This window comes from Hylobates moloch, unplaced genomic scaffold, assembly GCF_009828535.3.
Source record: "Hylobates moloch isolate HMO894 unplaced genomic scaffold, HMol_V3 SCAFFOLD_6, whole genome shotgun sequence".
Taxonomy (NCBI): Eukaryota; Metazoa; Chordata; class Mammalia; order Primates; family Hylobatidae; genus Hylobates; species Hylobates moloch.
This window is the reverse complement of record NW_026652281.1, coordinates 110700354-110727120: the sequence shown is the minus strand read 5'-3', so window position 1 is coordinate 110727120 and position 26767 is coordinate 110700354. Positions and strand designations below refer to the sequence as shown.

Genomic DNA, 26767 nt, shown 5'->3' with positions numbered 1-26767 from the left:
TGCCTTGGTTTTCAGCTCCATCAGGTACTTTAGGGACTTCTCTGCATTGGTTATTCTAGTTATCCGTTCATCTAATTTTTTTTTAAAGCTTTTAACTTCTTTGCCATTGGTTCAGATTTCCTCCTGTAGCTCGGAGTAATTTGATCATCTGAAGTCTTCTTCTCTCAACTTGTCAAAGTCATTCTCCATCCAGCTTTGTTCTGTTGCTGGTGAGGAGCTGCGTTCCTTTGGAGGAGGAGAGGTGCTCTGATTTTTAGAGTTTCCAGTTTTTCTGCTCTGTTCTTTTCCCATCTTTGTGGTTTTATCTACCTTTGGTCTTTGATGATGGTGACGTACAGATGGGTTTTTGGTGTGGATGTCCTTTCTGTTTGTTAGTTTTCCTTCTACCAGACAGGACCCTCAGCTGCAGGTCTGTTGGAGTTTGCTAGAGGTCCACTCCAGACCCTGTTTGCCTGGGTATCAGCAGCGGTGGCTGCAGAAGAGCGGATTTTGGTGAACCGCAGGTGCTGCTGCCTGATTGTTCCTCTGGAAGTTTTGTCTCAGAGGAGTACCCGGCCATGTGAGGTGTCAGTCCTCCCCTACTGGGGGGTGCCTCCCAGTTAGGCTACTCGGGGGTCAGGGACCCACTTGAGGAGGCAGTCTGCCCATTCTCAGATCTCAAGCTGCGTGCTGGCAGAACCACTACTCTCTTCAAAGCTCAGTTGGAAATGGAGAAATCACCCATCTTCTGTTTTGCTCATGCTGGGAGCTGTAGACAGGAGCCGTTCCTATTTGGCCATCTTGGCTTCTCCCCCAACAGTTTTTTTTAATGTCATCTATTATATGTGGTTTATAGCAGTATCCCACTGTGGTTTCAACTTGTGAAGTGCCTATTCAAATCTTTTACTTGTTCTTCAATTAGGTTATTTGTATTTTTCTTATTGATTTGCAAAAGTATTTTATATATTCTCAATAAGTCATTCATAAGATATATGGATTGCAAATGTGTTTCCTTAATGGCTTCCCTTTTCATTGTCTTGATCCTACCTTTTAATAAACAGAAGTCCTAGTTTTAATAAAGTCTGAGATATTCTTTTAGTTTGCTTTTCACATCCTCTTTAAAATATTTTCACCTACGTATTTAAAGTCATGAAGATACACTTGATATCTTATAGAGACTTAGTTGCATTACTTTTCACATGTAGATCTACAATCCATCAGGAAATGATTTTTATGTATGTTCTAAGATACATCCAACATTTTTTCCATGAGGTTGCCATGATGCGTTTAAACTTGCTTATGGCTCAGCATATGGCCAATTTTTATAAATCTTGAATGGACACTTGAAATGAAGTGCTATTTGGTACAGTGTTTGATGTCTATCAATTAGGTCAAGTTTTAAAATGATAGTGTCCAACTCTTCTATATCCTTACTGATGCTTTTTTCCTCTACTTGTTCTGTCAGTTAAAGACAGAGGTTTTTTAAATTTTCCAATTTTGTGGGTTAAAAAAATTCTCGGCCAGGTACGGTGGCTCATGCTTGTAATCCCAGCGCTTTGGGAGGCCGAGGCAGCGGATCACGAGGTCAGGAGATCGAGACCACGGTGAAACCCCGTCTCTACTAAAAGTACAAAAAATTAGCCGGGCGTGGTGGCGGGCGCCTGTAGTCCCAGCTACTCGGAGAGGCTGAGGCAGGAGAATGGCGTGAACCCAGGAGGCGGAGCTAGCAGTGAGCCAAGATTGCGCCACTGCACTCCAGCCTGGGTGACAGAGCGAGACTCCATCTGAAAAAAAAAAAAAAAATTCTCCTCTTAGTTCTTTGAGTTTTGGCTTTTCATATGTTTAGACTATGCTACTAGGTATGTACAAGTTTAGAATTGCTATATATTCCTGTTAAGTTGTTCCTTTTCTAATTATGAACCATCCCTTTATATCACTAATAATAATTCTTGCCTACTTTATCTGTAGCCATGTTTTCTTGGTTGAAGTTAATATAGTTTATCATTTAAATCTTTACATTCAGCCTTTTTGTAAACATATGTTTATGATATGTCTCTTGTAGGCAGCATATAGTTGGATATTGTTTTCTCTATTATGCCAATCCTTGTGTGTTTTTTTTAATTTTTTGAGATGGGGTCTCGCTCTGTCGCCCAGGCTGGGGTACAGTGGCGCAATCTGGGCTCACTGCAAGCTCCACCTCCCGGGTTCATGCCATTCTCCTGCGTCAGCCTCCCAAGTAGCTGGGACTACAGGCACCCACCACCATGCCTGTCTAATTTTTTGTATTTTTAGTAGAGATAGGGTTACACTGTATTAGCCAGGATGGTCTCCATCTCCTGACCTCGTGATCCACCTGCCTCAGCGTCCCAAAGTGCTGGGGATTACATGCATGAGCCACCACGCCCAGCCCAATCCTTGTGTTTTATTGGGATTATTTAGCCCATTTATAGTTAAATAGGTTTAAATATAAACCTGTGTTTTCTCTGTTCTATATTCCTTTTCTCTTCTGCCTTTCTTGTCTTCTTTTGGATGAGACAGTTTTGGTTACTTCAGTCCTTTGGTGTCATAGCACTAATTTTGCCATTTTTTGGACAGTACTGAGACATTATAACACTTTAATCTCATTTGACCTCCTGACCTTTTTTTAAAAAATTGTATTACTATGTATTTTAATTCTACAAATATTTTTATCTTATAGTGCATTATTGTTGTGTTAAGTAGCCTAAATGTATTTTTATTTTTATTTTTTTACACTTTTTGGTGCTCATTATTTCTTCTTGTATAGCTATACATTCATCTGAATAATTTTTTGCATTTTTGCCTTAAAAGTTCGCTATAAAGTATTGCTCTTAGTGTTAGTTTTTTGGCAATGTATTCTCTCAGGGTTTTTTTGTCTAAGTATCTGTACTTTACCTTCATTTATTTTACCTTATGAATACCCATATTTTCATTGGATTCTATTTTTTTCAAATTTTAAAGCTGGTGGGTACTATGCTTATTACCTGGGTGAGCTTTACACCAAACCCCCAAGACATGCAGTTTACCTATGTAACAAATGTGCACATATACCCCTGAACTTCAAATAAAAGTTAAAAAAGTTAAAAACTAAAGATGGCATTCCATTGTCTTCTGGTTCCATTATTTCCTCCTGAAAAATCAGCTATCACACTTACTGTTGCTCCTTTGTAGGCAGTGTTCTCCCCATCTCTACCACCCGCCCTTTGGCTGTTTTAAAGATTTTCTATTTGTCTTTGAATATTCAACTATTTTACTGAGTACTTAGGTATGGTTGTGTTTGTATTTATCTTGCTTGGGGCTTGTGGAGATTCCCAAATTTCTGGCTTGATGTCTTTCATTAATTATGGAAAAGTATCAACCAGCATCTCTTTAAATATTGATTCTGCCAATTTCCTCTGACCTTTCACTCTGAAAATTTAATTGCATGCTTGTTAGAACTCTTCACAATGTTAGAGTGTCTCATACTTTTTCTGTGTTTTTCATTCTTTATCTTTTTTCCTTTCAGATCTTCTGTGTGGTTATTTTTTTACTGATCTAGCTTCCATCTTACTATTCCTTTCTTCATTTGTGTTTAATCTGTTGTTAAATCCACCTATTGAATTTTTCAGTTATTTCATTTTCAGTTATGAAATTTTTGATTATTTTTTGTTTATTTTTGTTTCAATAGGTTTTTGGAGAACAGGTGGTGTTTGGTTACAGTTTTTTAGTGATGATTTCTGAGATTTTGGTGCATCCATCACCTGAACAGTGTACACTGTACCCAATGTGTAGTCTTTTAATCGATTCTAGTTTTATAATGAAATTCAGCATCTTTTCTCCTATTTTCCTAAACATTTTAGCCATAGTTATTCTAAAGCTTGTGCCTAAGAATTCTAAGATCTGGATAACATGTGGCTCTGTTTCTGTGGTCTGTTTTCTTGGATTTTAGCCATTCAATCCCATTTCGTGCTATGTCTGGTAATTTTAGACTGGATGCTGGAGATTATTATGTGAAAAATTGTAAAGCCTGTGGATCACTTTATTGTTTTCCACAGAGGATTTATTTTTCTTTGTTAGACAGATAGAGTCCTGGAATATCATCTTTATCTACTCAAGAATAGGAATAATTTGAGAATATATGGTCTTAGCAGTAAGTCTGCTGCATTTGCCAGGGCGATTATTTCTTGGAAAGCCTAATTTTTGTCTCTTTAGTACCATGTACTTTCAAAATCTATACTTAGATTTTATTATTTGAGGCTTTTTTTTTTTTGCTTGTTTGAGGCTACTTTTTAACTTGTTTCTCAGCCTTTTGCCCTTTATGTGTGTAGCTCAGGCATAATCATATAACTCAAGGGGAAGCTGAAAACGTTGAGCTCACTTCTTTCTGGTTTCCTTTTCCAGGGTTTCTGACCCTCCGTTTCTGGCTTCTTTGGTAGCCTTGCACTCTGATGTTTATTTCCCATCTCAGAGAGACTTCTCTAAGTTCTAGAATATTACATTCTGTTTGGCTTCTATGCAAAACAGCAAATGTCACAAAGGGGAAATGTGGCACTGAATATGGGGCTCATCTCAATGGACTTTTCTCTCATAACTTTCCTTTAAATTCTGGCTACTTTTGTTGCTGTTGGATGCCTTCAAAAACTTTTAACTCCACTTTTATAGCTGTTGATAGCAGAAGGATTAGTCTCATACAAGCTACTTTTTTATGGCACAAAGAAGAAGTCTATCTCATAAAATTTTCACAATGTCTCTAGGAATTAACTATCATGACTATTTTTAAAGTTGGAATGCTATGTGCATAGGCATTGGAATCAGATTTTGGGATTTAAATCTTAGCTGGCCACTGACCAAAATGTGAGACCTTGGACAAGTTTAACTTCTCCTCCCTTTCAGTCAGTCTCTGAGAAATGAAGTGGAAGAACTGGGAAGCTGAGGCAGGAGAATCACTTGAACCTGGGAGGCAGAGGTTGCAGTGAGTCGAGATCGTGTCACTGCACTCCAGCCAGGGCCACAGTGTGAGACTCTGTCTCAAAAATAAAAAAAATTTAAAATAAGATAATCCTATTTTTATTTAAATTATTTCAGAGTATAATAAAAGGAAAACTTCCAAATTCATTACATAAAGTTGGTATCATTTTAATTTCTTTTTTTGTGTGTGTGTGTTTTTTTTTTTTTTTTTTTGAGACGGAGTCTCACTGTCTCCCAGGCTGGAGTGTGGTGGTGCGATCTCGGCTCACTGCAAGCTCCACCTCTCAGGTTCACGCCATTCTCCAGCCTCAGCCTCCCGAGTAGCTGGGACTACAGGCGGCAACCACCACGCCCGGCTAATTTTTTGTATTTTTAGTAGAGATGGGGTTTCACCGTGTTAGCCAGGATAGACTTGATCTCCTGACCTCGTGATCTGCCCGCCTCGACCTCCCAAAGTGCTGGGATTACAGGTGAGAGCCACCACGCCCAGCCAATTTCTAAATCTGATAAGAAAAATATGAGATTGGTAGACCAATCTCATTTATGACTATCAATACAAAAAATTATAGACCAATAAATGTAAAACATATTTAAAATAATAAACAGAATCCAGCAGCATATTTTAGTTTTTTTTTTTATTATTATACTTTAGGTTTTAGGGTACATGTGCACAATGTGCAGGTTTGTTACATATGTATCCATGTGCCATGTTGCTTTGCTGCACCCATTAACTCGTCATTTAGCATTAGGTATATCTCCTAATTCCAGCAGCATATTTTAAAAAGTATATTATGACTAAGAAAAGCTTGTTTTAGAAATACAGGGGTAGTGGAATATTACGAGATCTACTATGTAAGTCATCCTATTAATAGAACTAAGGAGAAAAATCATATGATTATCTCCTTAAATGCCAGAGAAAAGTACTTGATAAAATCCAACACATTTATTTTATTTTATTTTTTATTCAACAAATATGTATTGAGCATCTGTTCTGCTACAGCACTGATGATGCAAGAGTGAAAAAGATACTGGCGCCATCCCAACCCACATTCCACTAGAGGGAAACAGTCAATAAACAAATGAGTAAAGGAACAAGCTGTTTTTCAGCTAGCACATACATTTATTTTAAAAACTCAGTAAAATGTATATTGGTTTCATTAATATAATAAACATATCTCAGGCTAAAAGCCAGCCTGTCACGTAATGGGGAAATGCTAAAGGTTTTCTTCTGGAGGCAAAAGCCAAGACAAGGGTGCCCAGTATGACCACAACGCCTAACATGGGTTGAGAATTGGTTAAAGCCCTAAGGCAAGAGAAAACAACTGGAAGTATAGGAATTGGAAAGAAGAGATAAGATAATTGCTGTTTGCAAATTACATAAATACTCAAATGGAAACCCCAAAAGAATCAATGGAAAAACTATTACAAACAATAAAATTTAACCAAGAAGCTGGTTATAAAATAAATATAAAAATTATTTTTAAATTGCCATCAAATGTACAAACAAAAATCAGCTAGAAGAAATAATAAGAGAACATTCCATTTATGATAACAAAAGACATACAAAAAAGAAATATTCAAAATGTGCACAAGGAAAACTATAAAATACTCTTGAAAAAAGCAAAAGTAGACTCAAACAATTATTAAAATCCTGTGTTATTAGATAAGAACATGCAACATTATATAGATATCAGCTTTCCCTAAATTAATTTATAAATTTTATGTAACCACAACAAAAATTTCATAGTTTTTTTCTGGAGCTGATTATGAATATCTCCTGTTCCATGAATACTAGTTGTTTCAAGAAACAGAGGTGCCAGGCCTTGGAGCAGGTTACTGAGGAACAGTTTGGGAGGAGCTGGGTTTGCTTTGTGCAAAATAGGCTCTGTGGCTTATGTTTCCTGCATTACACCTATCATCTCTATGCGTCCTCCTCTGAACCCTTACCTGATGAGTACTCCTTCAGGAACCAGAGTTTGGTTTGTGTGATGGGCTGTTGGCATATGACATGGATCTTCCACTGATCTCCACCAGGGCATTTTGCTCAGTAGAAAGGTAGGTCAGGGAATGTAATTTGGGTAGGACAACCTTCCCAGTGCCCTTTTAGTTTCATCTCTAATATTGCCTCCCCCTTCTGACAAGAGGATGCTAGACAAGAATGCTAAGGTGTGAAAGACAATGCTATTGCCTTAAAAAGCACTGTTGCTGAATTACCTTCTTGGCTGCGGTGTTGAGGCGGTAGTCCCAGTTTGGTGTTTTCTCTTCTCTTCTTTAGTTGCTAGTATGGACTTTCAGCTTATTTTTAACCTTAGGCTTTTTACCCAAAACATGTCGTTTATGATGAATTGGACATACTTTATATTAGTTATGAAACTGCAATATGCATTTCTAGTCTTTCCCCCCATTACTTCTCACCAGGACTTTTCCTTCTTCTAGAGCTACCCTGAATTTTCCTACCACCCAACATTTTCCTATGCCATTCTCTCTTCCTGGTCCACCCTCCCTCCCCCATTTCTGTTTGAAAACCTGCCTATTCTTCAGTGCTATTTTCAAAGGTTCTTTTAAAAACGCTTTTCCTTATGTTTCCAACTGGAATGTGAAATGCTGGTATTTACAAGACAAATCACCCTTTGATTTCTCAGTAATTTGTGTTTGTTCTGTAGCCCCCTAATCAACTGTGAATATCAATGCAGTTACTCAGTTTTACCTGGGTAACTTCTGAAACACTTTGCTTATTGCCCTGCACATAGTAGGCATCAATAAAGATAGGACTGAATTAGGAAAACCCAAGGGCTTAATTTACTCCAATAGCATGAACTGGCTATCCAAATTGTTCGTAGGATCTCACCCTTTGGAAACTATAAATTGTGTTTAATCCATTATCAGGTGATGTCAGCAACATATCGAGGAGCAGTGGTGGTCTTCACCGTAGCACCACAAAGCAGAACCTGCTGCTGGACAGATAATTTTAGCCCATCTGCTTATGTTTTCTTCAGTCCCTAAAAGCACCTACAGTTCAGGCATAGGATGGGTCTTCAACCTGGAAGAGGGTCTTCCTTAACACTTGGTACCAGCCCAGATTCCACATAAGGAAGGCCCTGAGAATTAGCTGTGCTCACTAAAAACTTTGTGATTAACAGGATTTTTTTTGCCTAAGCCCTCAAAGCAACAAGTTGTTTATATTTATAGATGTACATGTTGAGAGTTTAGTAGACCAACATTGCTCAGTGTCATGTTCTTAGTAGATTGTTCACCTTTTCATAAATATGTGACTAACAAGAGAGGAGATATTTGCAAGTATCTGTACATATGAATTATTCTTCAAAAAACACAAAGTCTTTCTTTTCTTGCAGGAGCCCAGAAGCTTTGAAGTCACAAGAAGAGAAGGTAGGAAAAATGCACTCATACCCATTTTATTTTCAGTGTTGACATTTTTGAAGTAGTTTGCTGAAACTAAGATGAACTTCAGACTGTGGGCAGCTCATTCTTTGAAATTTCATGCGGTCTTTTCTGGGTGCTGACGGCTTAGCACTTGTCTGTAGGGACTGGATGGACTGAAGGCCAGATTTGCTTGTGAAAACTATGACTTCTACCTTCAAGTACCAGAGGTGGGATACTTGAAGAACTGGCTCGTTCACAATCATGTTTTTGGTCTCTTAAGAGAAGCCTCATTCTTGAGTGAAGTTTGGAATAGTTATTAGTTTTACCCAACAAAGCAACGTGAACAACACAAAATATGGCTTATGGTTTGTGGTATTTCAATATCTGGGAAGAGATGCCACTGTGAAAAATATTTCTGAATAGATTTCTTACAGCTTCAGCTAAGCTGAAATAGAAACAACTAATTAATTTTCCTTTTGAAAACAATTCCATGATGTTCTGTTTCCCCTGCCAGAGTTCGTGTAGCACATTTGTTTTATGGTCTCTGAGGTAAACATATATGGGTGTTACTTTCAGAAGTCTTTTAGTGGAAATTGAAGTTTCCCTTATTCATTTTCAGTAATACCTAGTCTCTAATAAGGGATGTCTTTTGTATGATTTGTGGAATCATTAACAATCATCTTTTTATTACATGGATAGAATGATGAGATCAGAAATGAAAATGAGTTCCTGGTCTAGAATGTGGCTTTGGTTTTACCCATCACCACATCCTTCTCTGTGGTACTGTCTCCAAAAAGGGAGACAATCTAAAAGAAGTTAGCAAATTCTAATTTGACTCCTAAATCTAACATTGCTTTGCCTCCTGATTAGTTCTTGTTTTATGCAGCACAGCAAAAGACATAGGATGGCTATGTTATCAACATGCGCCGATACATGGATATTCATGCCTGGGACCTTGGTAACACAAACTTTTCACACTACATTGAGTCCAGCTGGTAGTGTGCTGCTGTCTGTGGTGCTGGATCCCTAGGGTCATAGGATCTGGATAATCTGACTCTAAGATGAACTTTCTGGCTTACATTCCCATTTGCCATTATCTTTGGTTTCGGACTCGATGTCCTCTGAACTGTAGGACAATATGTAAAGCAAACTGCATTGTTTGAATATCAAAACCAAATGGATGAAGATTGATGGGGCAGGGAAGGATGTTTCTTATGGAAAGTAGTGTTCACAATGGGTACTGTGACCGTGTAAGTTGGAGAGAAATAGCCATAAGGAGAGGAGAATTTGACATGAACTTTGGCTTTGAATAATATTCTGTTTATGCCAGAATCCCGACTGTGAATGTTTGGAATTGATTTGCATTATAAAATCACATATAAACTTAACCTTTTGGGAATCTTACTGTCCTTGTGTTGAAAATGTCTCTAATAAGGCTGGGGTTATAAAAGAGCCATGTATTTCTATTCAAATGCATGAAAAAGGCCTGACTGAACTTATGCCTTCAAACCCCCAGAAGAATGAGAGTGTCCAGAGGAGGAGTGAAGGTATAGTCAGGCTGCACTCCAGTCATCTGTAACCTCTCCACTGCTGGAAGCATCAGCCTTCACAAATGGTTGACTAGGAACATACACTGTGGGTTTGTACTAGCAAATTTGTTCTGACATCACAGAAACTTTTTTCTTCCTATTGTGCACTGATGTCTTTCTTGCTTGTTTCTGTCAAAGTTGAATGTTTGAGAGTTCCTGAAATAGCCCAGTGCTGTAACGTCAATGCTTACAACCTGGCAGGAAGAAAAGGAGTGGGACCTTGCCAGCTGGTTCTAAGAATTTTTAGGTCTGGGAATTCACTGACTCACTGACTTGGGTTGTGGGGTTGTTAATCTTCTCCAGAACAGTGTACAAGTATGAAAAGAATAGAAGCACTATGGTGCTTCAGTAAACTATTTTTCTTTCAAAGAAAAGTAAGATATTGTCTAGCAATGAACACCTGGGTTGGTTCCCAGCTCTGACTCGACCCCAGACTGAAAGAGGAACAGATGAGTAATAGCTAATTTTTCTGCACAGCTTACAAGGCCCAGGAGAGTCTAGAAAGTCTTCAGGTCTAGAGAGGAAGCTCCCAGTCACAGAACCTGAGGAGGTTTCCTATTTTGGTTTGCCTTATTTCAATACTGTACCTGACTCAGGAGCATCCCCTCCATTGAAGGTTTAGGGCCACAAATGGCTAACCAACTGCAACTTCACATTATGTGACTTTTGGAAACTCTTGACTAAGTATGTGTGTTGAGAAGTGAGAGGGGCTAATGTTAGCAGTGGAAATCGAGTCCAGGCCAAATCATAGTGGGAACTAGCGACAGCTGGGGCAAAGTGAATGCATTGTGTGCCTTAGATCTGTCCTCTGCCCTATTTCTCCCTCCTCCCCTCCAGCCATAGATGTCATGCTGTCTAGCTTTCTTGCCTCTGGCCTTACACTGTTCCTGCATGCCTTGTCCCTCATCCTTGTCAAATCCACCTCCCCTTCATCCTTTCCAACTCTCTTTCTTGAAGTGTTTAGCTTACCCTATCTAATTGGAGAGGGAAGGGCTCCTATCAGGTTAATTTCCTGAGATCAGAGACCCTCCCCGCTTCTTCATCCCCAAATTCCTCACAGCCCTAGCCCAGGGCCAGTAGTTAATCAACAATTGTTTCTTAAATTAAGTGCAAGCTACACATTTGCTTTGTGTGTGTTGCCTTTTCATTCTGGCCTTTCCCAGTAATATACAAGTGAGGCATTGGGCCCTTTGGTTCTAGAAAGGCACTTTTAAAGAAATGTTCTGTGGCTATCATTAGATTTTCCTGGCTGATGCACTGAAGAAAATTCAAGTAAACTTAGTATTGTGGGTTGAACTGTGTTCCCTAAAAAGACAGGTCAAAGTCCTAAACCAGAACCTGTGGATGGAACTTTATTTGGAAATCGGGTTTTGGCAGATATAAAGACAAAGTCATAATGGATTAGGGTGGGCCCTAATCCAATAGTGAGGTCCTTATAAGAAAAGGGAGAATTGGGCACAGACACACAAGGAGAACATCGTGTGATGATGGAAGCAGAGAATTGCTGGCAACCACCATGAGCTGGCAAGTTGCAAGAGACCCTCCATCCCTAGAGCCTTCAGAGAGAGCATGGCCCTGCCAGCCCCTTAATTTTGTACTCCCAGCCTCCAGAACTGGGAGAAAATCCATTTCTCTGGTTTTAAGTCACTTAGTTTGTGGTTTATTATGGTGGCCCTAGGACAGTAATACACTTGGAAAATGTTGGACTCAGTAAACTTTAGTTTTCATTGTTGTTGTTGATGATGATATTTTGACTGGAGAATCTCTCAGGATTTTTCATAGACAAAATGTCACTCTCAACAGGGAATGTAATATGCAGCATTTTCCAAACTTGGTTTTCTGTGGGATTTAACAAAATTAATTGTGTTGTTTTTGACCATCTCAGGGCAGGCATTCCATGCAGTGCCTTTTGCAAACCCTGCCCTAGAGAGCCCAGCAAGAGGGAGAGCTTCCTCAGAGTGCCCAGGCACCAGACTGTGCTCCACGGGCTGTGCATGCACAGAACAGTGTGACAGCAATAATAAGAATATCTTCTTGGTCGTTCTGATGTTTTCAGAGAACGTTCACATTCTTTACCTCCCTTTTCCTTGAGTAACCTGTGACACAGAGCAGATAGCACTATACACATGAGACTCCTTCCTTTTCATGTTAATTTTTAGTAGGGATGAGGAATGCTTCTGGGCTTGTGCCTCTCTGATGCCCTGAACCTCTCTTTAGTGTGTGGTGGTTGCTTAAGTGACTTGATCTTGCTTCATCACATCCAAGGGTGTCTGTATCTTATGTTGGCTGCCAAGCCCAGAGAGCTGAAAGGGACTTGCTGGGGGTGCTTTCTTTCCAAGTTAGATTTGTGGAACTTGAAGGTAGACACTGTAGCAAAGATTGTGGCAGGACTACAAGACTGATAGGGTATCCTCTGGGAAGGTTGCATGCCTCCCCAAGGGAGACAGAGCCATTCCTCCTTCAGGACAGTCCCGTATGACCCTGGATATTCATGCCTGGGACCTGCCTATACGAGATGCATGGGAAGGAGTGATGGTTGCATCTCTCTGTGCTTTCCAGTGCAGGTATTTTTATAACTCCCTCCAGACACCTAAAATTTAATTTCACCCTTTTCTGAAGCTTCAGCAAAAGGTGCCACCCTTACCTCTCTAAGACACTCCCATGTCCACTGTGAGGGCCAGTGCTGATTGTGACTGCCAAAATTCATCTACTCAAACTGGTACTTTTCTCTGACTGATCCCATCACGTTGAATTACAGCCATGAGCAAACACTTGAGTAAGCTGAGCAAATGGCTGCGATAATTCAGCCCTTGTCAGTCATCTCTGAGGAGCATAGGGCAATCTGTAAGCTATTCCAGATGTCTGTGATTGTGCTGTGATGAGGGGCTGCGAGTTTGGGGATGAGCACCAATGTCATGTTGCATTACCCACCCTCCCAGCGCTGGCTTCCGCACATGTTCCAGCCCTGTCCAGCCTGGCCTGGCTTCCAGCAAGGCTGTGAGGGAGCCTGGGAGAGGAGGGCAGCTGCTGTCTTCAGGGAAAAGGAAAAAAGGGGGTGACTATCACATGCACACTCAGCGTGGCTCTGGCTCCTTCGCAGTGCAAATCTCCTAAGCAAACATGACCTGCCAGTCCCAAGTGTGAAACTAGAGCCTCACTTTCTGAAAACCCGTGGAATTAGTCCCTAATTGGCAGCTGCCTTCAATAGCCCCTTTATAGTTCTCTGCATCTGGGTGAACTTCAGCTACCAAGAACTGCATTCTGTTTGCCATTAATTTTGATTTTGTGTAGCAGATGTTTTCTGGATCTCTCAGTTCCCTGCCTAATCTATCTTGGTGTAATGTGAAGTGGCTGACTGTCTTCAATGAAACAGATTAATAAAATCCTAGGTTATTTTGAGATAACTTCTTTAATAGCTGCAGATGTAGGGAATTTAAAAGGGAGCCATCCAGATTTGACAGTGCCTGGAGCCGTGGGTCTTTTTCAGTTCAAGACTGCCATCTGGGGAAAGAGATGGCTTTTCCTTCCCCCATGCCACCCTCTCTCACATACAGCGGGGCACTGAGTGTTCTTCTACAGTCACTGGGCTCAAAGAAGTTGAGAGTGACATCTGTCTCCTGTCTCCCAACCTCACAGAAATTGGCTCTTTCTGGGTTGTGTTGCCTTTTTTCAGCTGCTGGGAAACTATATTGTGCCTAGTTGCCCGAAGTTGAATGGGAAGTGCATGGCGCACCTAGCTGATGTGTCCTGCTTAAGTAGTGATTTGGTGCCCAGTTTTGATCATGACCAATTGGTAGGCAGCTCACTCACAGCGTGACTTCAGGTAAGTTACTCAACCTTACCTGAAAAAGGATGCGGATAGTAATAGTACAAACCGTCAGTCCCAATTCTGAGTTGTAGAAACCCAACTTGTGCTGGCTGAAGCCTGAAAGGCTTCTGAAGCTGCAGAATCTAAGGGGTGGATCTGGCTTCAAGAACAGCTGATAAAAGGATTCTCACACTCTTCCTGTTCTTCCTTCTCCTGGCACATTGGCCTCTTCCAGGTAGCCTTCCAGGATGGCCACAAGCAGCTGCAGCTCAGAGTCCTGCCTGCTCACCATCTCGGAGGGTGAAACTTTTCCCCCAGAATGATACCAGAAAAATCCCCTCAGGATTTGCAAAATCATCTTCATCCAGACCATAGGCAATGGTTTGGTCCTCAAAGGAAGATTCTGTGCAGTGATGTGTTAGGTGTCCACACAGCCTCGTGGACATATTGGGAGGGATGACTGTGTGTGCAGAGCCCTTGGCACAGGATGGGCAATGTTGGCAGTGCTCAGTGCATGGGTAATTTTTACTAGAGCTCTTACAGGCCTGGCCATAGACATAGAGGCCTTTCTCAAGTAAGCCAGTTCATTCTTCTGTCTCCAAGATGCGTTCATGAGACCCTGGATGTTGTAGCCTGTTGACTTTTCCATGAAGAATTATTATTATTATTATTATTATTAATTATTATTATTTTGAGTCCGAGTCTCACTCAGTCACCCAGGCTGGAGTGCAGTGGTGCAATCTCAGCTCACTGCAAGCTCTGCTTCCCAGGTTCATGCCATTTTCCTGCCTCAGCCTCCCTAGTAGCTGGGACTACAGGTGCCTGCCACCATGCCCTGCTAAAGTTTTTGTATTTTTTTTAGTAGAAACGGGGTTTCACTGTGTTAGCCAGGATGGTCTCTATCTCCTGACCTCATGATCTGCCCGCCTCAGCCTCTCAAAGTGCTGGGATTACAGGTGTGAGCTACCACTCCTGGCCGAAGAATTATCTTAAACTTAGCCTATTCTGGTCCCTTTCCTCTGTCAGTCTTTCTTTAACTTTATGCTCTAATTCTCTCATTCTACAATCAGAAGAACTAAGCCTTTGAGATGGTGCCTTTAAGAACTTAAAGACAAACGGCTGGGCACGGTGGCTCACGCCTGTAATCCCAGCACTTTGGGAGGCTGAGGTGGCCGGATCGCAAGGTCAGGAGTTCGAGACCAACCTGGCCAGCATGGTGAAAACCCCGTCTCTGCTAAAAATACAAAAAATTAGCCAGGCAGGGTGGTGCATGACTGTAGTCCCAGCTACCCAGGAGGCAGGAGAATCACTTGAACCTAGGAGGCGGAGGTTGCAGTGAGCCGAGATCGCACCACTGCACTCCAACCTGGGAGATAGAGTGAGACTTAAAGACAAACATAAACTTCTCTCCCAAGATCAGGGGCTTTCTGAGCACTGGGGTCAGAAATCATCCTTAAGCATTACAGATATAAACCATCCCATCCTCTGGCTGAGCTCAGCTCTCTCCAGGGATTGGAGGCAGCAGGACCTTGTGGTGGATAGCACAGGGCTCATGATGGATCTGCCAGTGATGCTCTCTGAACCTGAGGTATGTAAATCCTCCCCAAGAGCCACAGCGCCACTCACCTGGTACCTGTAGCCTTTGCCCTGGGACAGCTCTCATGCTGCTGTGCAGGCACAAGTTTTGGAAGTGCAGGGGTCAGATGTCTTCCTCCCAGGGTCCCCTGTCCCTGACACAGAGTGGGCACTGAAAAAGTGTTAGATGCCTGGCATATCCCAGGGCTGACTTGGCTCTATGTCATCTCTCCGTTTCTCACAAAGGTCAGATCACAGGTACAGGGCCTTCCAGGTTGTTTGACTGTGAACCCCATAGCTCCAGGATACCTGGTCCTATTTGCTGAGCTTGCCCTTCCCACCAGTCCCTGGGAATGCTCACTTTCCTTAACTACCATCCTCAGAGAGCTCCTCTGCCCTTTCTAACAACTTGTGGGTCCCTCTGCTAGAAGTAGCTTAAAATGTGTTCATGCACATGAGCTAAACCTCTGTGGTTATGACGGGCGAGCTATAGGTCGGTGTGGGCAGGATAATGAACCCCTGTGTAATCACTCGTGCTTGCCTAGGGGTCTCCTTAGAGGTTGCATTGCAATATTTGGGCATAGGTCACTATCTGGAATTTGTGGGGAAGTGTCACATTGTCGAAGAGGTCATGACCCCTAAAGGGTATGAACCACTGCACATTCCTAAGGACCAAAAGACAGGATGGTATCAGCCTGAAGCACGCTGATCCTGCCCCTCAAGGACCAGTGGAGAGAGAGATGATGGTGCTCCCTGTACACCTGCTGAGGTCCCCGCCCCACCCAGGAGACTCACCTTCACCTCTCAGATCCCAGCAGAAGTTAAGCTTGACATTTGTCATCTTTGTTACTTGACCGGTCCCTAAGCCAGAGGCATTTCTTTGCTTTTCAGGAACCCTTGAAATTATCTTCTCCATATAAACACTGAAGCCCTTTTCAAACCTCATTAAGCTATTTGCCCCAGCATATTAATGTGCTATCCACAGGCCTCTGGGGTTAATTATCTGTGACTTAAAAATCATTTGTTTCTGTCTCTTTTATCTCATTGCTGCTTGGAAATCTTTCTTTATTAGGAAATGAAGTACAGAATGCAACTGACCATTATGTTTTAATTCTATTCTTTTCATCAAAATGAGTTCATCTTTTAAAGCTCTTTTGTAAAAAACAACAAACCTGCCTTTTCATTGTTTTAAGATTGTGTTGTTTTTTAACAAATCTTTAATCTCTCTGCTTCAGCAGGAGCAGAGCCAGGACTGGAAATAATCTGTAAGGGGAGACCTCTCCTCTAAATCAGCAAGACCTGCTAACACTCTCTGTCCTGATTGACCTCACTCACTCTGCGTTTGGCCCATTTCTCTCCTGTGGCTGTGGTGAGGGCTTCCAAGGTGCACAAATTGGGCTTGGTGAATGAGCCATAGCATCTTGGCAGATCAGGCAACCAGGCTTGGAACATCCTGTGCATTCTAACCCATCCCACTGGTCTCTACATGCTCTTATTTGGGTTATATTTCTTGGCCAAGGTTGCCATTGGGTTCCAATAAATGCATCAGGGCCTGCATTAAAACAAACAAACAAAAAAAAACCTTTTCACAAAATGTTGAATGTTGCTTTGAGCTCTCTGGGAAGTCAGGGAGCGTGTGTCCCAGAAATGAGCAGGTGGGATGGGCACTGGCTCCATGGAGACAATGACCCACAGCCTTCTGGGATAAGAGTGCAGCCAACAGTGGGGAGACCTGGGCTGGGGTCTGAGCGCAGTCAGTGCAGTTGGATGGTGCACAGAGCTGGTTCTCCCATGTACTGCAAGCCAGTGATTGCCCCTACCCTGTTCTTCAGAGCTCCAGCTTCTCAGCTCCGTTCTCTGCCCCTCAATGGCTCTCTCACCTCATCAGTGCCTCAAAAACAATATCTGGGACTCTAGTTGGATAACTACTACTTGTAATGGAGAAATGACTCCTCTGGAAAGGTGAATATAATTCTCAGGGTTTGTTGAGGTTTTATTGGTTGCTTATAGAAGTTTCCTTGGGCTGATTGGAGTTTGGTGTGCAGAGATGACCCGGCATAGTCCCTGCCCTTATAGATGAATCAGTTGAGAAGATGCCCAAGCGTCCTGCAGACAGATGTCTACCTGGTGTACCTGCATCATGGCCAGCCACCTCTCAGTTGGGTCCGCAACATAGAGCATTTGTTCCGTGTAATTGATGTTGGAATCTGGGAGAACAACTCTCTGAATGTTCTGGTGGAGGTGAAGTTTCAGGATCTTTTTTCCAAAGCATGGCTGTCTCAGCAGAGGGTCCCCTTTGACTTTTAAGGGCACACTGTACCAGTGGTGACGTTTTTGTTGCAAATAACAAACCCCAACCCAACTAGCTCAAACAAAAAGAGGACTTAACGGCTTAGGTAATTGGATAGTCCAGTGAGGGTGGAAGGTGAGGGGTGCTGGGCTTCAGATATACTTGATATGGAGTGTAAGGACCTGGCTTCTCCCTCCATTTTGCCCCTCTCTGGGGGCTCCCCTTCATGGTGAGTGCCAACCTCCCCTCCTCACAACTCCAGGTCCAGTGGAAGACAGATGGCCTCTAGTCCAGTGTATCCCGCAAAAGTGCCAAAGCTCACTGGGATTGGACAGACTCAGGTCATGTGATTCAGGCACTTAATTAATGCTGTGTGCTGCTGGGTTTCCTGACAGTCACCAGCCATACGCTTGGTCAGGATATCATGAAGTGACAGTGGGAGGAAGGTAGATCCCCAAATGGCAATTGAGTCTGAATGAGGGACACAGAAGCAGGAAGGTAAAAGGAAATTCCCTAAGCATATTAACATCTACTTAATGATTTCACATCTGGGTGTCTCTCACACCCTCCACTCCTAAAGGGATTCTGAGTGCCTCAGAGCAGGCTAAGAATCAGCAAACATTCACCTAGCGTTTCAAGGGGGAGGTGCTCTCTCCTGTCTTCAGAAGGAATCCAAGGCTAAGAGATTAAGCAGTTGACCCAAGGTCACAAGAGCTTCTAACAGAGTGTGAGTTTGAACTCAGATCCCTGATGACAAATAAAGGGCACTTTTTTGTTGTTTCAAATCACAGCTGCCTCCACCGATTGGGTTCTTTCACCTTGTTCTTTTGCCCTGTCCCCTAGGGTAGGTGCAGGAGGTACCTGGGGAGGTGCATCAGGCATTCACTAGCCGAAACTTGAGAGGGGTTTTACCCCAAACATGACATCCTTTCTTTAGCCCTTTAGCCAAAGCACATAAGGATGAAAAGCAAATGAACATCGAATGATGAAATCACCCAAAATAGAGAGAAAAGTTAATGAGCAAGCCCCTCCCCTGGCAGTGGCTTCAGTCCGTTCCTTGATGATGTTTGTCAGAAGCTTTTATTTTCCATTTTTCCTAAGAGATCGCCTTCTTTCTTGGGAAGGAGTTGGTGGAGGCTCGCTGGGCTGGCTGCTTTTAAATGGGCATGGGGTGGCAGACAGGAACACAGGATGGGGGATGGACCTCACCTATATCCAAGGCTGCTGTTCAGGAGCCACTTTTTGCAACCTCTGCCTCCTGGGTTCAAGTGATTCTCTTTCCTCAGCCTCCAGAGTAAGTGGGATTACAGGCGTGCACCACCACGCCCAGCTAATTTTTGTATTTTTTGGTAGAGACGGAGTTTCACCAAGTTGTCCAGGCTGGTCTCGAACTCCTGACCTCTGGTGATCCACCTGCCTCAGCCTCCCAAAGTGCTGGGATTACAGGCGTGAGCCACCGCACCCCACCAGGGGGCACTTTTTAATAAATAATTTCCTGTGTGTCCACACATTCAAGATAATTTAGAGGCAAAAGGTTTAGTCCTTTACTATAAATTCTGTAGATTGGAAATGGAAACATTTTCACATTCAAGTTCTTATTTAATCTTCATAAACAACCTCTGAGATAGGCATTGCAATCTTATTTTGTAAATTTAAAAAATGAAGACCTTTTGTACTCTGTAGGAAATTGATCAAAGAATTAAAATGGGCTTCACTGAGGTCATTCAGGAAGATACATTCTATGGGAATCTGATAATGTTTGTGTAATTCTGATGGAAATATTTGTATTCAAAAACGTGGATTCATTGTTCTACAGTCAGCATGCCTGCAGAGTCAGAGGTCCTGGGACCTCCCCCAACCTCCCATGTCAGGGAGCTGTGTCTTGCTGCTGCTACCAAAGGGAAGTAGAGAACCCCAAGTTCAGAAGAAATAGGCCTGTGAAAAAACCCACAGGTCTGGGCAATGAGTTGTGGGGGGTAAAAATATATTTCAGTCTGTTCGCTTTACTAATTTTACCAGTTATTTGCTCTCCCTTTTTGCTGGAAGCAGTATTCCCATCCAGCTGCTTGGCTGCTTCATTTGAATTTTTATCATTTGTGTGAGCCCCTGCATATTTGGACACAAAATGGGAGTCCTGTGGCTCAGAGGGGACGTTGATTTGATAGGGTCAGATCTAATCTCCTGCTCAGAAACTTCAGCTGAAAATAAAATGAGTTGAGGTTTCGGTTTTGCGTGTGTTTATTTTTTAAAAACAGTAGGCCTGTAAAGCTGTGCTGGCATATTACTTTTTTCCCCTTTATACAGAATTTAAAATAATACCTTACACTCAAATAGTGTAACCGGTGTGCCTTTTGCTCTCAAAGAGCTTTCCCGTTTGTCCTCTCATTTAATATGCTCAAGAAAGCCTGTGAGTTGGGAAGAGTGAAGATATGGTCATTGGTATTTGACAGAGGAGGAGACTGATACTCAGAGATGGCAAGGGACTTGCCCTGGGTCACACAGCTAAATGAGGCAGAGTTGGAGATTATGGTGTCCAGTTCTGTATTACTCTCACCAGGCTTCCTCTGAAAATAGGAGTCTATGGCAGAAGTTTTCAAATTAAAACCCAGTGGGAAAACTGAACTTTCAGTCCTGTTTTTGTTCTTTTAAAAATAAATTATTGTAAAAATGACTTCTCTCATCTGTCAATGTAATGATCCCGTAACTGGGGTATTCAAAATATTCAAAATGTGTATGGAGGAAATGGTAAAAGTTAATCATTTTCACAGTACCTGTCTGTGGTGAGGTTTAATTATCACTTGACATATTTCATGGTTTAAAATGATGACAGTTTAAAATAGAGCCAGAGAGAGCCAGAAAAATCCATTCATTATCCTGTGTCAGGTGCTACATTGGAATAACCCCCAAATACAGATGGTCCCTAGACAGATGATTCCACAGCATTTTCTGATAGCTACAGATGTGCCTGCTACTGAAACCCAGACTGAGAATACCATTCTGACCCTGCCGTCAATATGCAGAGGGCGCTTGGGTGAATCCAGCAGTGCGGTTTGACTCTCGTACCACATCGCAGATGCTAAACTCCCCCATGCTCTCTCCAATCCAAACCTCTCACTGGTCTTCTGCAGAATTTCTAATGAACAAGAGAATTCATTGTGAGTGTGCTTTGAATGAATGAATGAATGCTATTTAAACTACAAGGTGACAGATATTTCCATGTGCCTCTTAGGAAATTGCACGCCTTTCCAAGAAGACAAGGTTGAAAAGCAGCTTGTTGTTGTTGAATACGCTCAGCACTGTCTGTCTGTTTAGGAAAAAATAAATAATTGTTTCTTGCCCATGAGAATTCTGGAAGTGGAGCTGTCCAGAGCTGACCCGTCTGTCCACATTTCAAATTTCACTTTGGAGAGTCCTGGGAGAGGGAGCAGATGAAGCCATTTCAGAAATGTAAATGCTGTTTGACATCTATTAGCTCAATGCTCATCCATTGCTGACAGCAGGATCCATTAGGACGCGAGTGTCATGGATCAGAGACATTTGGAATATAGCGAGAAACATGCTACCCGCAGCAGAGACCCATGTAGATGACCTGAGAGAGCACTAGATGCGCCCACCACTGTGGTCCAGGCACCTCCCCCCCATTTCCCCAGGCTCTCTGTCTGGATTTCCAAAAGGTCAGCTGCGTAGCCAGTCTTCACAACTGCACTCCGTCCACCAAGCAGCCTGCCCGAATGCTGGACATGGCGGTGACCATTCCCTCCTTGCAAGGTCAGGCTTGCTTCCAGTCTCTACCATTCGTGGAATCATCCAAATGATCCAACTCCAGATCAAAGGCCCCACAGGGTCACCGCTTATTTGTACAGATGAGGTAGGCTTGAACAGCTACAGTGACGTGCCTGAGGTCCCAGGGCTAGTGAGTAGCAGAGGAGGGATTTGGGGCTCTAAGCCAGTGCTCTTAGTTCTCAGGGATCTCTGGGTTGTTTTTCTTGCTTCTTTTCCTTGCCTGCCACCCTGGAGTCCAGGTTCTGCCTTCTCTGTAGGGTGGCACAGTGTCCAAGATATCCCAGAGACTTAGCCGCCATATCCTAGTGATGGGGGTCCTGGCTAACTGAGTTTTCTAGTTAAGTTCTATGTTTTGACTTTTGTTTAAGTTATTTCTAAGTGTTTTGTTTTCCTGCCTTAGGGGATCGGAGATTATATGGGAGGGGGCACATGATGACAACTGTTGTTATTAAAGCCTCCACCATATGCCATATGCTTTGCTGAGTTCACTTATTTTAACACTCACAATAGTCCAATGTGGTCAGATAGTGTGATACTCTGTTTTAGAAATGAGAAGACACAGCTTTGAAAGGATTTGTGATTTGGTTTGCTGGGCATTTCAGTAAGTTGGTGACTTATTTATTGACCTCACTGTACCTAAATATTCAGTCCTTTGTGGTGGGATGTCCCTGTGTCTTGCTACTGTAGCTTTGCTACGACACTTGTCCTGAGGACTCTCAGCTCTAAGGCAAGTCTGCAAGGTCACTTCTACAGTCCTTGTAAAGCTTAGAAAGAGCAGGTGCATCCATAGCTGTGCCTGATGGGAGGGGAACATGTGGAGGATAGAGGGAAACGGAAAAGAAACGTCTGAGGCAAGACACTGAGAAGATGCTGCCATGCCTCAGAAAGAGGTGAAGATGCTGGTCCAGGCTGTTAGTCTTGGACAAGCCTAGGCTTCCTCCCTCTTAATGCAGACTGTGGGTTCCGGGTACCACGGGACTCACCCTCTCTCCCGCGCCCCCTGGAGGTCAGAGGGAGAGTTACGTTTTGCAGGCCCAGAGACCTGATGGCAAGAAACTAGCCACTGCGGTTGGAGCACAGGGAACGGCAGGACCAGGAGACTTTACCCAGAGGTTGCTTGTTCTGAACCCTACAGTTGAGAATTCTGTGGCTCTTCTACCATGTGCAAGTGTCCAGAAAACACTTTTGCACACATATATCTCTCCTATCTGCTGCTAATCCCTAGAACACCCACTGTTAGGGCTTCATCTCCTGTTTCCTTATGAATACCCCCAAAGTCACGTTGGGTCCTGAAGGAACAGCTGAACTTTCATTGAGCCACATCGTCTCCTACCTGGAAACTCACCAAGCCTGTCTGCCTCTTCATAAGAAAACCTAAGACAGGTTTCTCCTAAGACCCTTGAGCCCGATTTCTGTTCCATATTTGTTTCATATGACAGGTCTCAAACTGGTGGCCCGTGGGCCAGATTCAGCCTGCAGCCATATTTTGATTTATACCATCTTGACCTGCAGAGATTTTTTGTAAACATAAAAATATTTCAATATGAATGAGTTGCCATCGTTTGAAAATAAGGGCATTTTACCAACAGATTCAAATATCCAAATATACAGATGATCTTGGAAAGCAAAATGCTTTGATAACCCTGGGCCCACATGACCTCATGGCAGCAACAGGCTTGGGTGAGAGCAGCCGTGTCTTTGAAGGGTATACATGCTCTCCTGCTTTTCCACAGTCCTCACCACTCCCTAGTGCATTCCTCATAGCGAGACTAAGTGTGTTAGATACAGTTCTGTGGAATAAATATTGACCAAGTAGAAATTCTAGAAGACCCATGCTCCTTAAATTACCTGTGTGGCCTCCATAGACATTTGAGTTTTCAATCCCTGTTTTGTACTAAGGTATAGAACTCGTTAATTATGGACCAGTAGAGTCAGACGTCAGTTAAGGAGATGGAGGAGAGAGGAAAGTGGAGGGCAGGAGGGAAGGTGGGGAAAATTAGAGTAAAGGCTGAAGCAACCCTTTACCTCTTCAGCCCTCCTTGAATGTCTCTAATGATGCTGGTGTCTAGAAGTGGGTCCTTGCTTTAGGCAGTTAAATCTTCCATCATTCTATCTTATTTTTGGATATTTATCCCTTAATCTATAAATATTCACTCTAGGCAATAAATTTACAAGCAAGCTTCGAGCTTGGTAATTAATATTTGTGCCTCTCTATGTAAGTTATGTCTTTAAAATGAGGCAATTGCTTTAAGCATTTAAGACATTCCACGTATATTGCAGAGTAATTACTTTCCGAAGGTATTTCCAACTGATATTTTGTTACATCTAAATATACATTTACAGTACTCAGTAGACCAGAATAGCTCTAATTTATATATTTGGTCCACTGGGTTAGAAAAAGAGACATTTTAAAAGTATGTTTTTAATCAGTGTGTTTGTCTCAAAGATACTGTTGGCTCCTCCAGAATCACACAATTTTATAAAAAATAATAAATGTGGTGTGTCCTCTGAGCTGATTTAGACTTTAATGAGAGATGACATCTCAGCTGAGCGTGAGCATGCCTAACTTTTAATCTGGGCTCCGAAGTGTCCTAGAGCTTGGAGGAACTTATTAACTCCCTTGGTGTCATTTTCTTAATGTGCAAAATTCAGATGATAAACAGTTACTGCCCTTGTGCAGTGAGAATTAATGCCTGCTGAGTCGCAGTATTGTTTTGATAAAATAGTCTTAATTGTTTGCTTTGTACATTTTCTGCTTTATTATTTTTATTATTTCTCTTGCCTCTGTAATTGGTAGTTATTGGGTTCCCATTATTTCTTTATTAGTCGTTTTATAAAAGCTATCTTGTGATTTATCCTCCCCCCCACACTTGCTGTTCCCCAAGTATCGTAAACAGAGGCAAGACCCAGGCAAACAAAACTGGTGGTGCTGTTGGTTGCTTTGGGTGGCTCGCCTGTTGTCTTTAGGATGGTTCATTCCCAATTGCTTGACTGCTATGAAAGAACTTATATGAATCCCAGGACATTTATTAGAAACATGTTCTAAGTAATAGTAAGAAAGTTGGATTAACAGAGTCTGCATGGAAACTCTAACCTCCCTCCCTAAAGGAGGAAAGGAGCAAGATGAGTCTTTCTAGCTTGGGGCAGGCATCGTAAGTGTAAAATGACCACATAATATTGGCACACTATATAAAAGGACAAGAAAATCATCACTCATACAGTGAAAAGAAGCCAAACTCCATTCTACCTAAAAGTTGGCTTTCTATAAGATTTCCAGCCACCATTACATTGGGACTTTATCCTACTCTTATTACTCATATGATCTCATTGAGTTGAGAATTGTCTCCTTCTGTGTTCTCTAATTATTCGGTGTAGTTTTTCAAAATTATACAGCCAGACATTCTGAGTATGATCCAATGTACTGGTTATATTACTTTGAACAAGTTATTTAAACTTCTGTGCTTTGGTTTTCTCACATCTAAAATAGTGGTGATAATTCTATCTACCTCCTATGGCAGTTGTATGGATTAAATGCATATTAAAAAGCTTAATATAGCACTGGCCCACCTTCTGAGTAGTCTCTATATTAGCCATCATTGTTAGTTATTATTCACCCACAGTTGGGGCTGGGGTTGCCTGGGGTTGTGACTTCTAAGTGGGCCTATAGTACGGGGGACTAGGATGTCTTTGGTGAATACTTGCTGAAATGCATTGGGTTAGAAAGCCTTGGATTTAACTGGACCAACTTATTTTCTTTCCTCAAAACTGAGTAATCACATTTATCCACCATTTCAGAAAGAGTAGGTACTAATAACATGAAAATTTTAGAACTATTTATGCAGCTTATTGTTTCTGGCTATATGGGAGGCTAGATAACTTAGCTGACTCTCCCACTTAAAACAATTTTAAATAATGGATAAAACATTTAAACAATCTTTTAAATACCTCAGTGAGAAAGCAGGAACTGAAGAATTCGTAAGAGGCCAAAAACTCAGAGAAAGTTGGGTTCTGAAGTAGACTTTTGCTTTGAGAGTATTTGCCCAACGCAGGTGACATTGAGCTCTGATTGTTATGACCTCAAGAGATATGGGGACAGGAGTCAAGCCTCGGGCAGATCGGTCTGTTAGAAAACCTCCTCTACATAAAAGCTGAGACCCCAACAGACCCCAGTAGGCTACCTCTCTAGTGTAAGGGTGAAATAAAAATAAACATGCCCTGTCTTCTCTCAAGGATGTGTGAAGAAAATTGCCTGCCTTAAACCTTGATGCTGAGTGGGAGCCAAAATGTTTCCTCTGAGAACAGGAACCACAAGCTAAGCTTTCAGTAGAATTTATATAACAGACTAGTCTGAGAAAGCCTCAGCCAAGAATTTCGCTTGAAACAGTCCTGGTTGGTAGTGTTCCTAGGTACATGGCAGAGCAAACACAAATCCTGTGTAAAAGAACTCTTCTTCAACATTGGCCTCAAATAATTTTGACAGTTTTCCATCCATGGAATATGAGCTCCCAGTTAAAATTTTTAAAAATGAAAGGATGCAAAACACCAAAAGAAGAGCCAGCAGAAAGGAACTATGAAGACCAGATAATAGAATAAACATTTAAGAAACTATGCATGCTATGTCGTAAGCAATAAAAGGGGAGCTGAAAATATGAACAAAGAATAAGCCTATGTAAACTATCTTGATTATTTGAAAAATAACCAAATAGAATTTCTAGAAATAAAGAATGTAATTGAAATTTTAAAAATCAAAGGATAGACTTCAGAGCAAACAGGGCATAACTGCAGAGAACTGGAAGATACATCTGAAATTGTAACCAGAATACAAGGAGGAGACAAAGCTATCGAGATTAGGAGGCAGAGACTAGGATGAGGAGGACTCAAGCATTTGTAATTGGGGTTAAAGAGAGAAAACAGGAAGAGTAATATTGGAAGGGGTAATGGTTGAAAAATGTTTACAAAACTAAAGGAAGACAGCTATCCTCAGATACAGGAAGCCCAGTAAATCCCAAATAGGATAAACAAAAAGAAACATAAGGCTACCTACAACATAAACTTGCAGAATATTAAGGACAAAATGACAACCCTCAAAGTAGCTAGAGAGAAAAAACAGATTACTTATGAGAGACTTACAGTTTATTTCCCAGTAGAAATCAGAAAGCATTGGAATATCTTTAATATGCTGAGAGAAAACATTGGTCAATCTAGAATTTTAGAACTATTAACCATGTTCCACAACACTCTTACTCTATTATCTGTTTTTTCCCTTCTTTTTTTCCCCTTCAAGCTTCAATCTACCTTTGAGTTCATTAACCTTTTCTTCAGAGTTTTTTTTTTTTACGTTAATTCTAGCCAGTGAATTCTTAAAATTCAATATAATATTTTACAGTTCTAGATCCT

General features: G+C 41.9%; 1 protein-coding gene across 3 annotated transcripts in view; it reads left to right on the top strand.

Annotated features, from left to right (window-relative positions):
* The window catches only part of FSTL4 (follistatin like 4), a 422010-nt gene that overhangs the window by 37212 nt on the left and 358031 nt on the right, over positions 1–26767 (top strand). For all 3 annotated transcript variants that reach the window (XM_032157904.2, XM_032157906.2, XM_032157905.2), the window contains exon 3: positions 8298–8331. In XM_032157904.2, coding sequence (XP_032013795.1) covers positions 8298–8331 — 34 coding nt within the window. The remainder of the gene's footprint in view (positions 1–8297; positions 8332–26767) is intronic.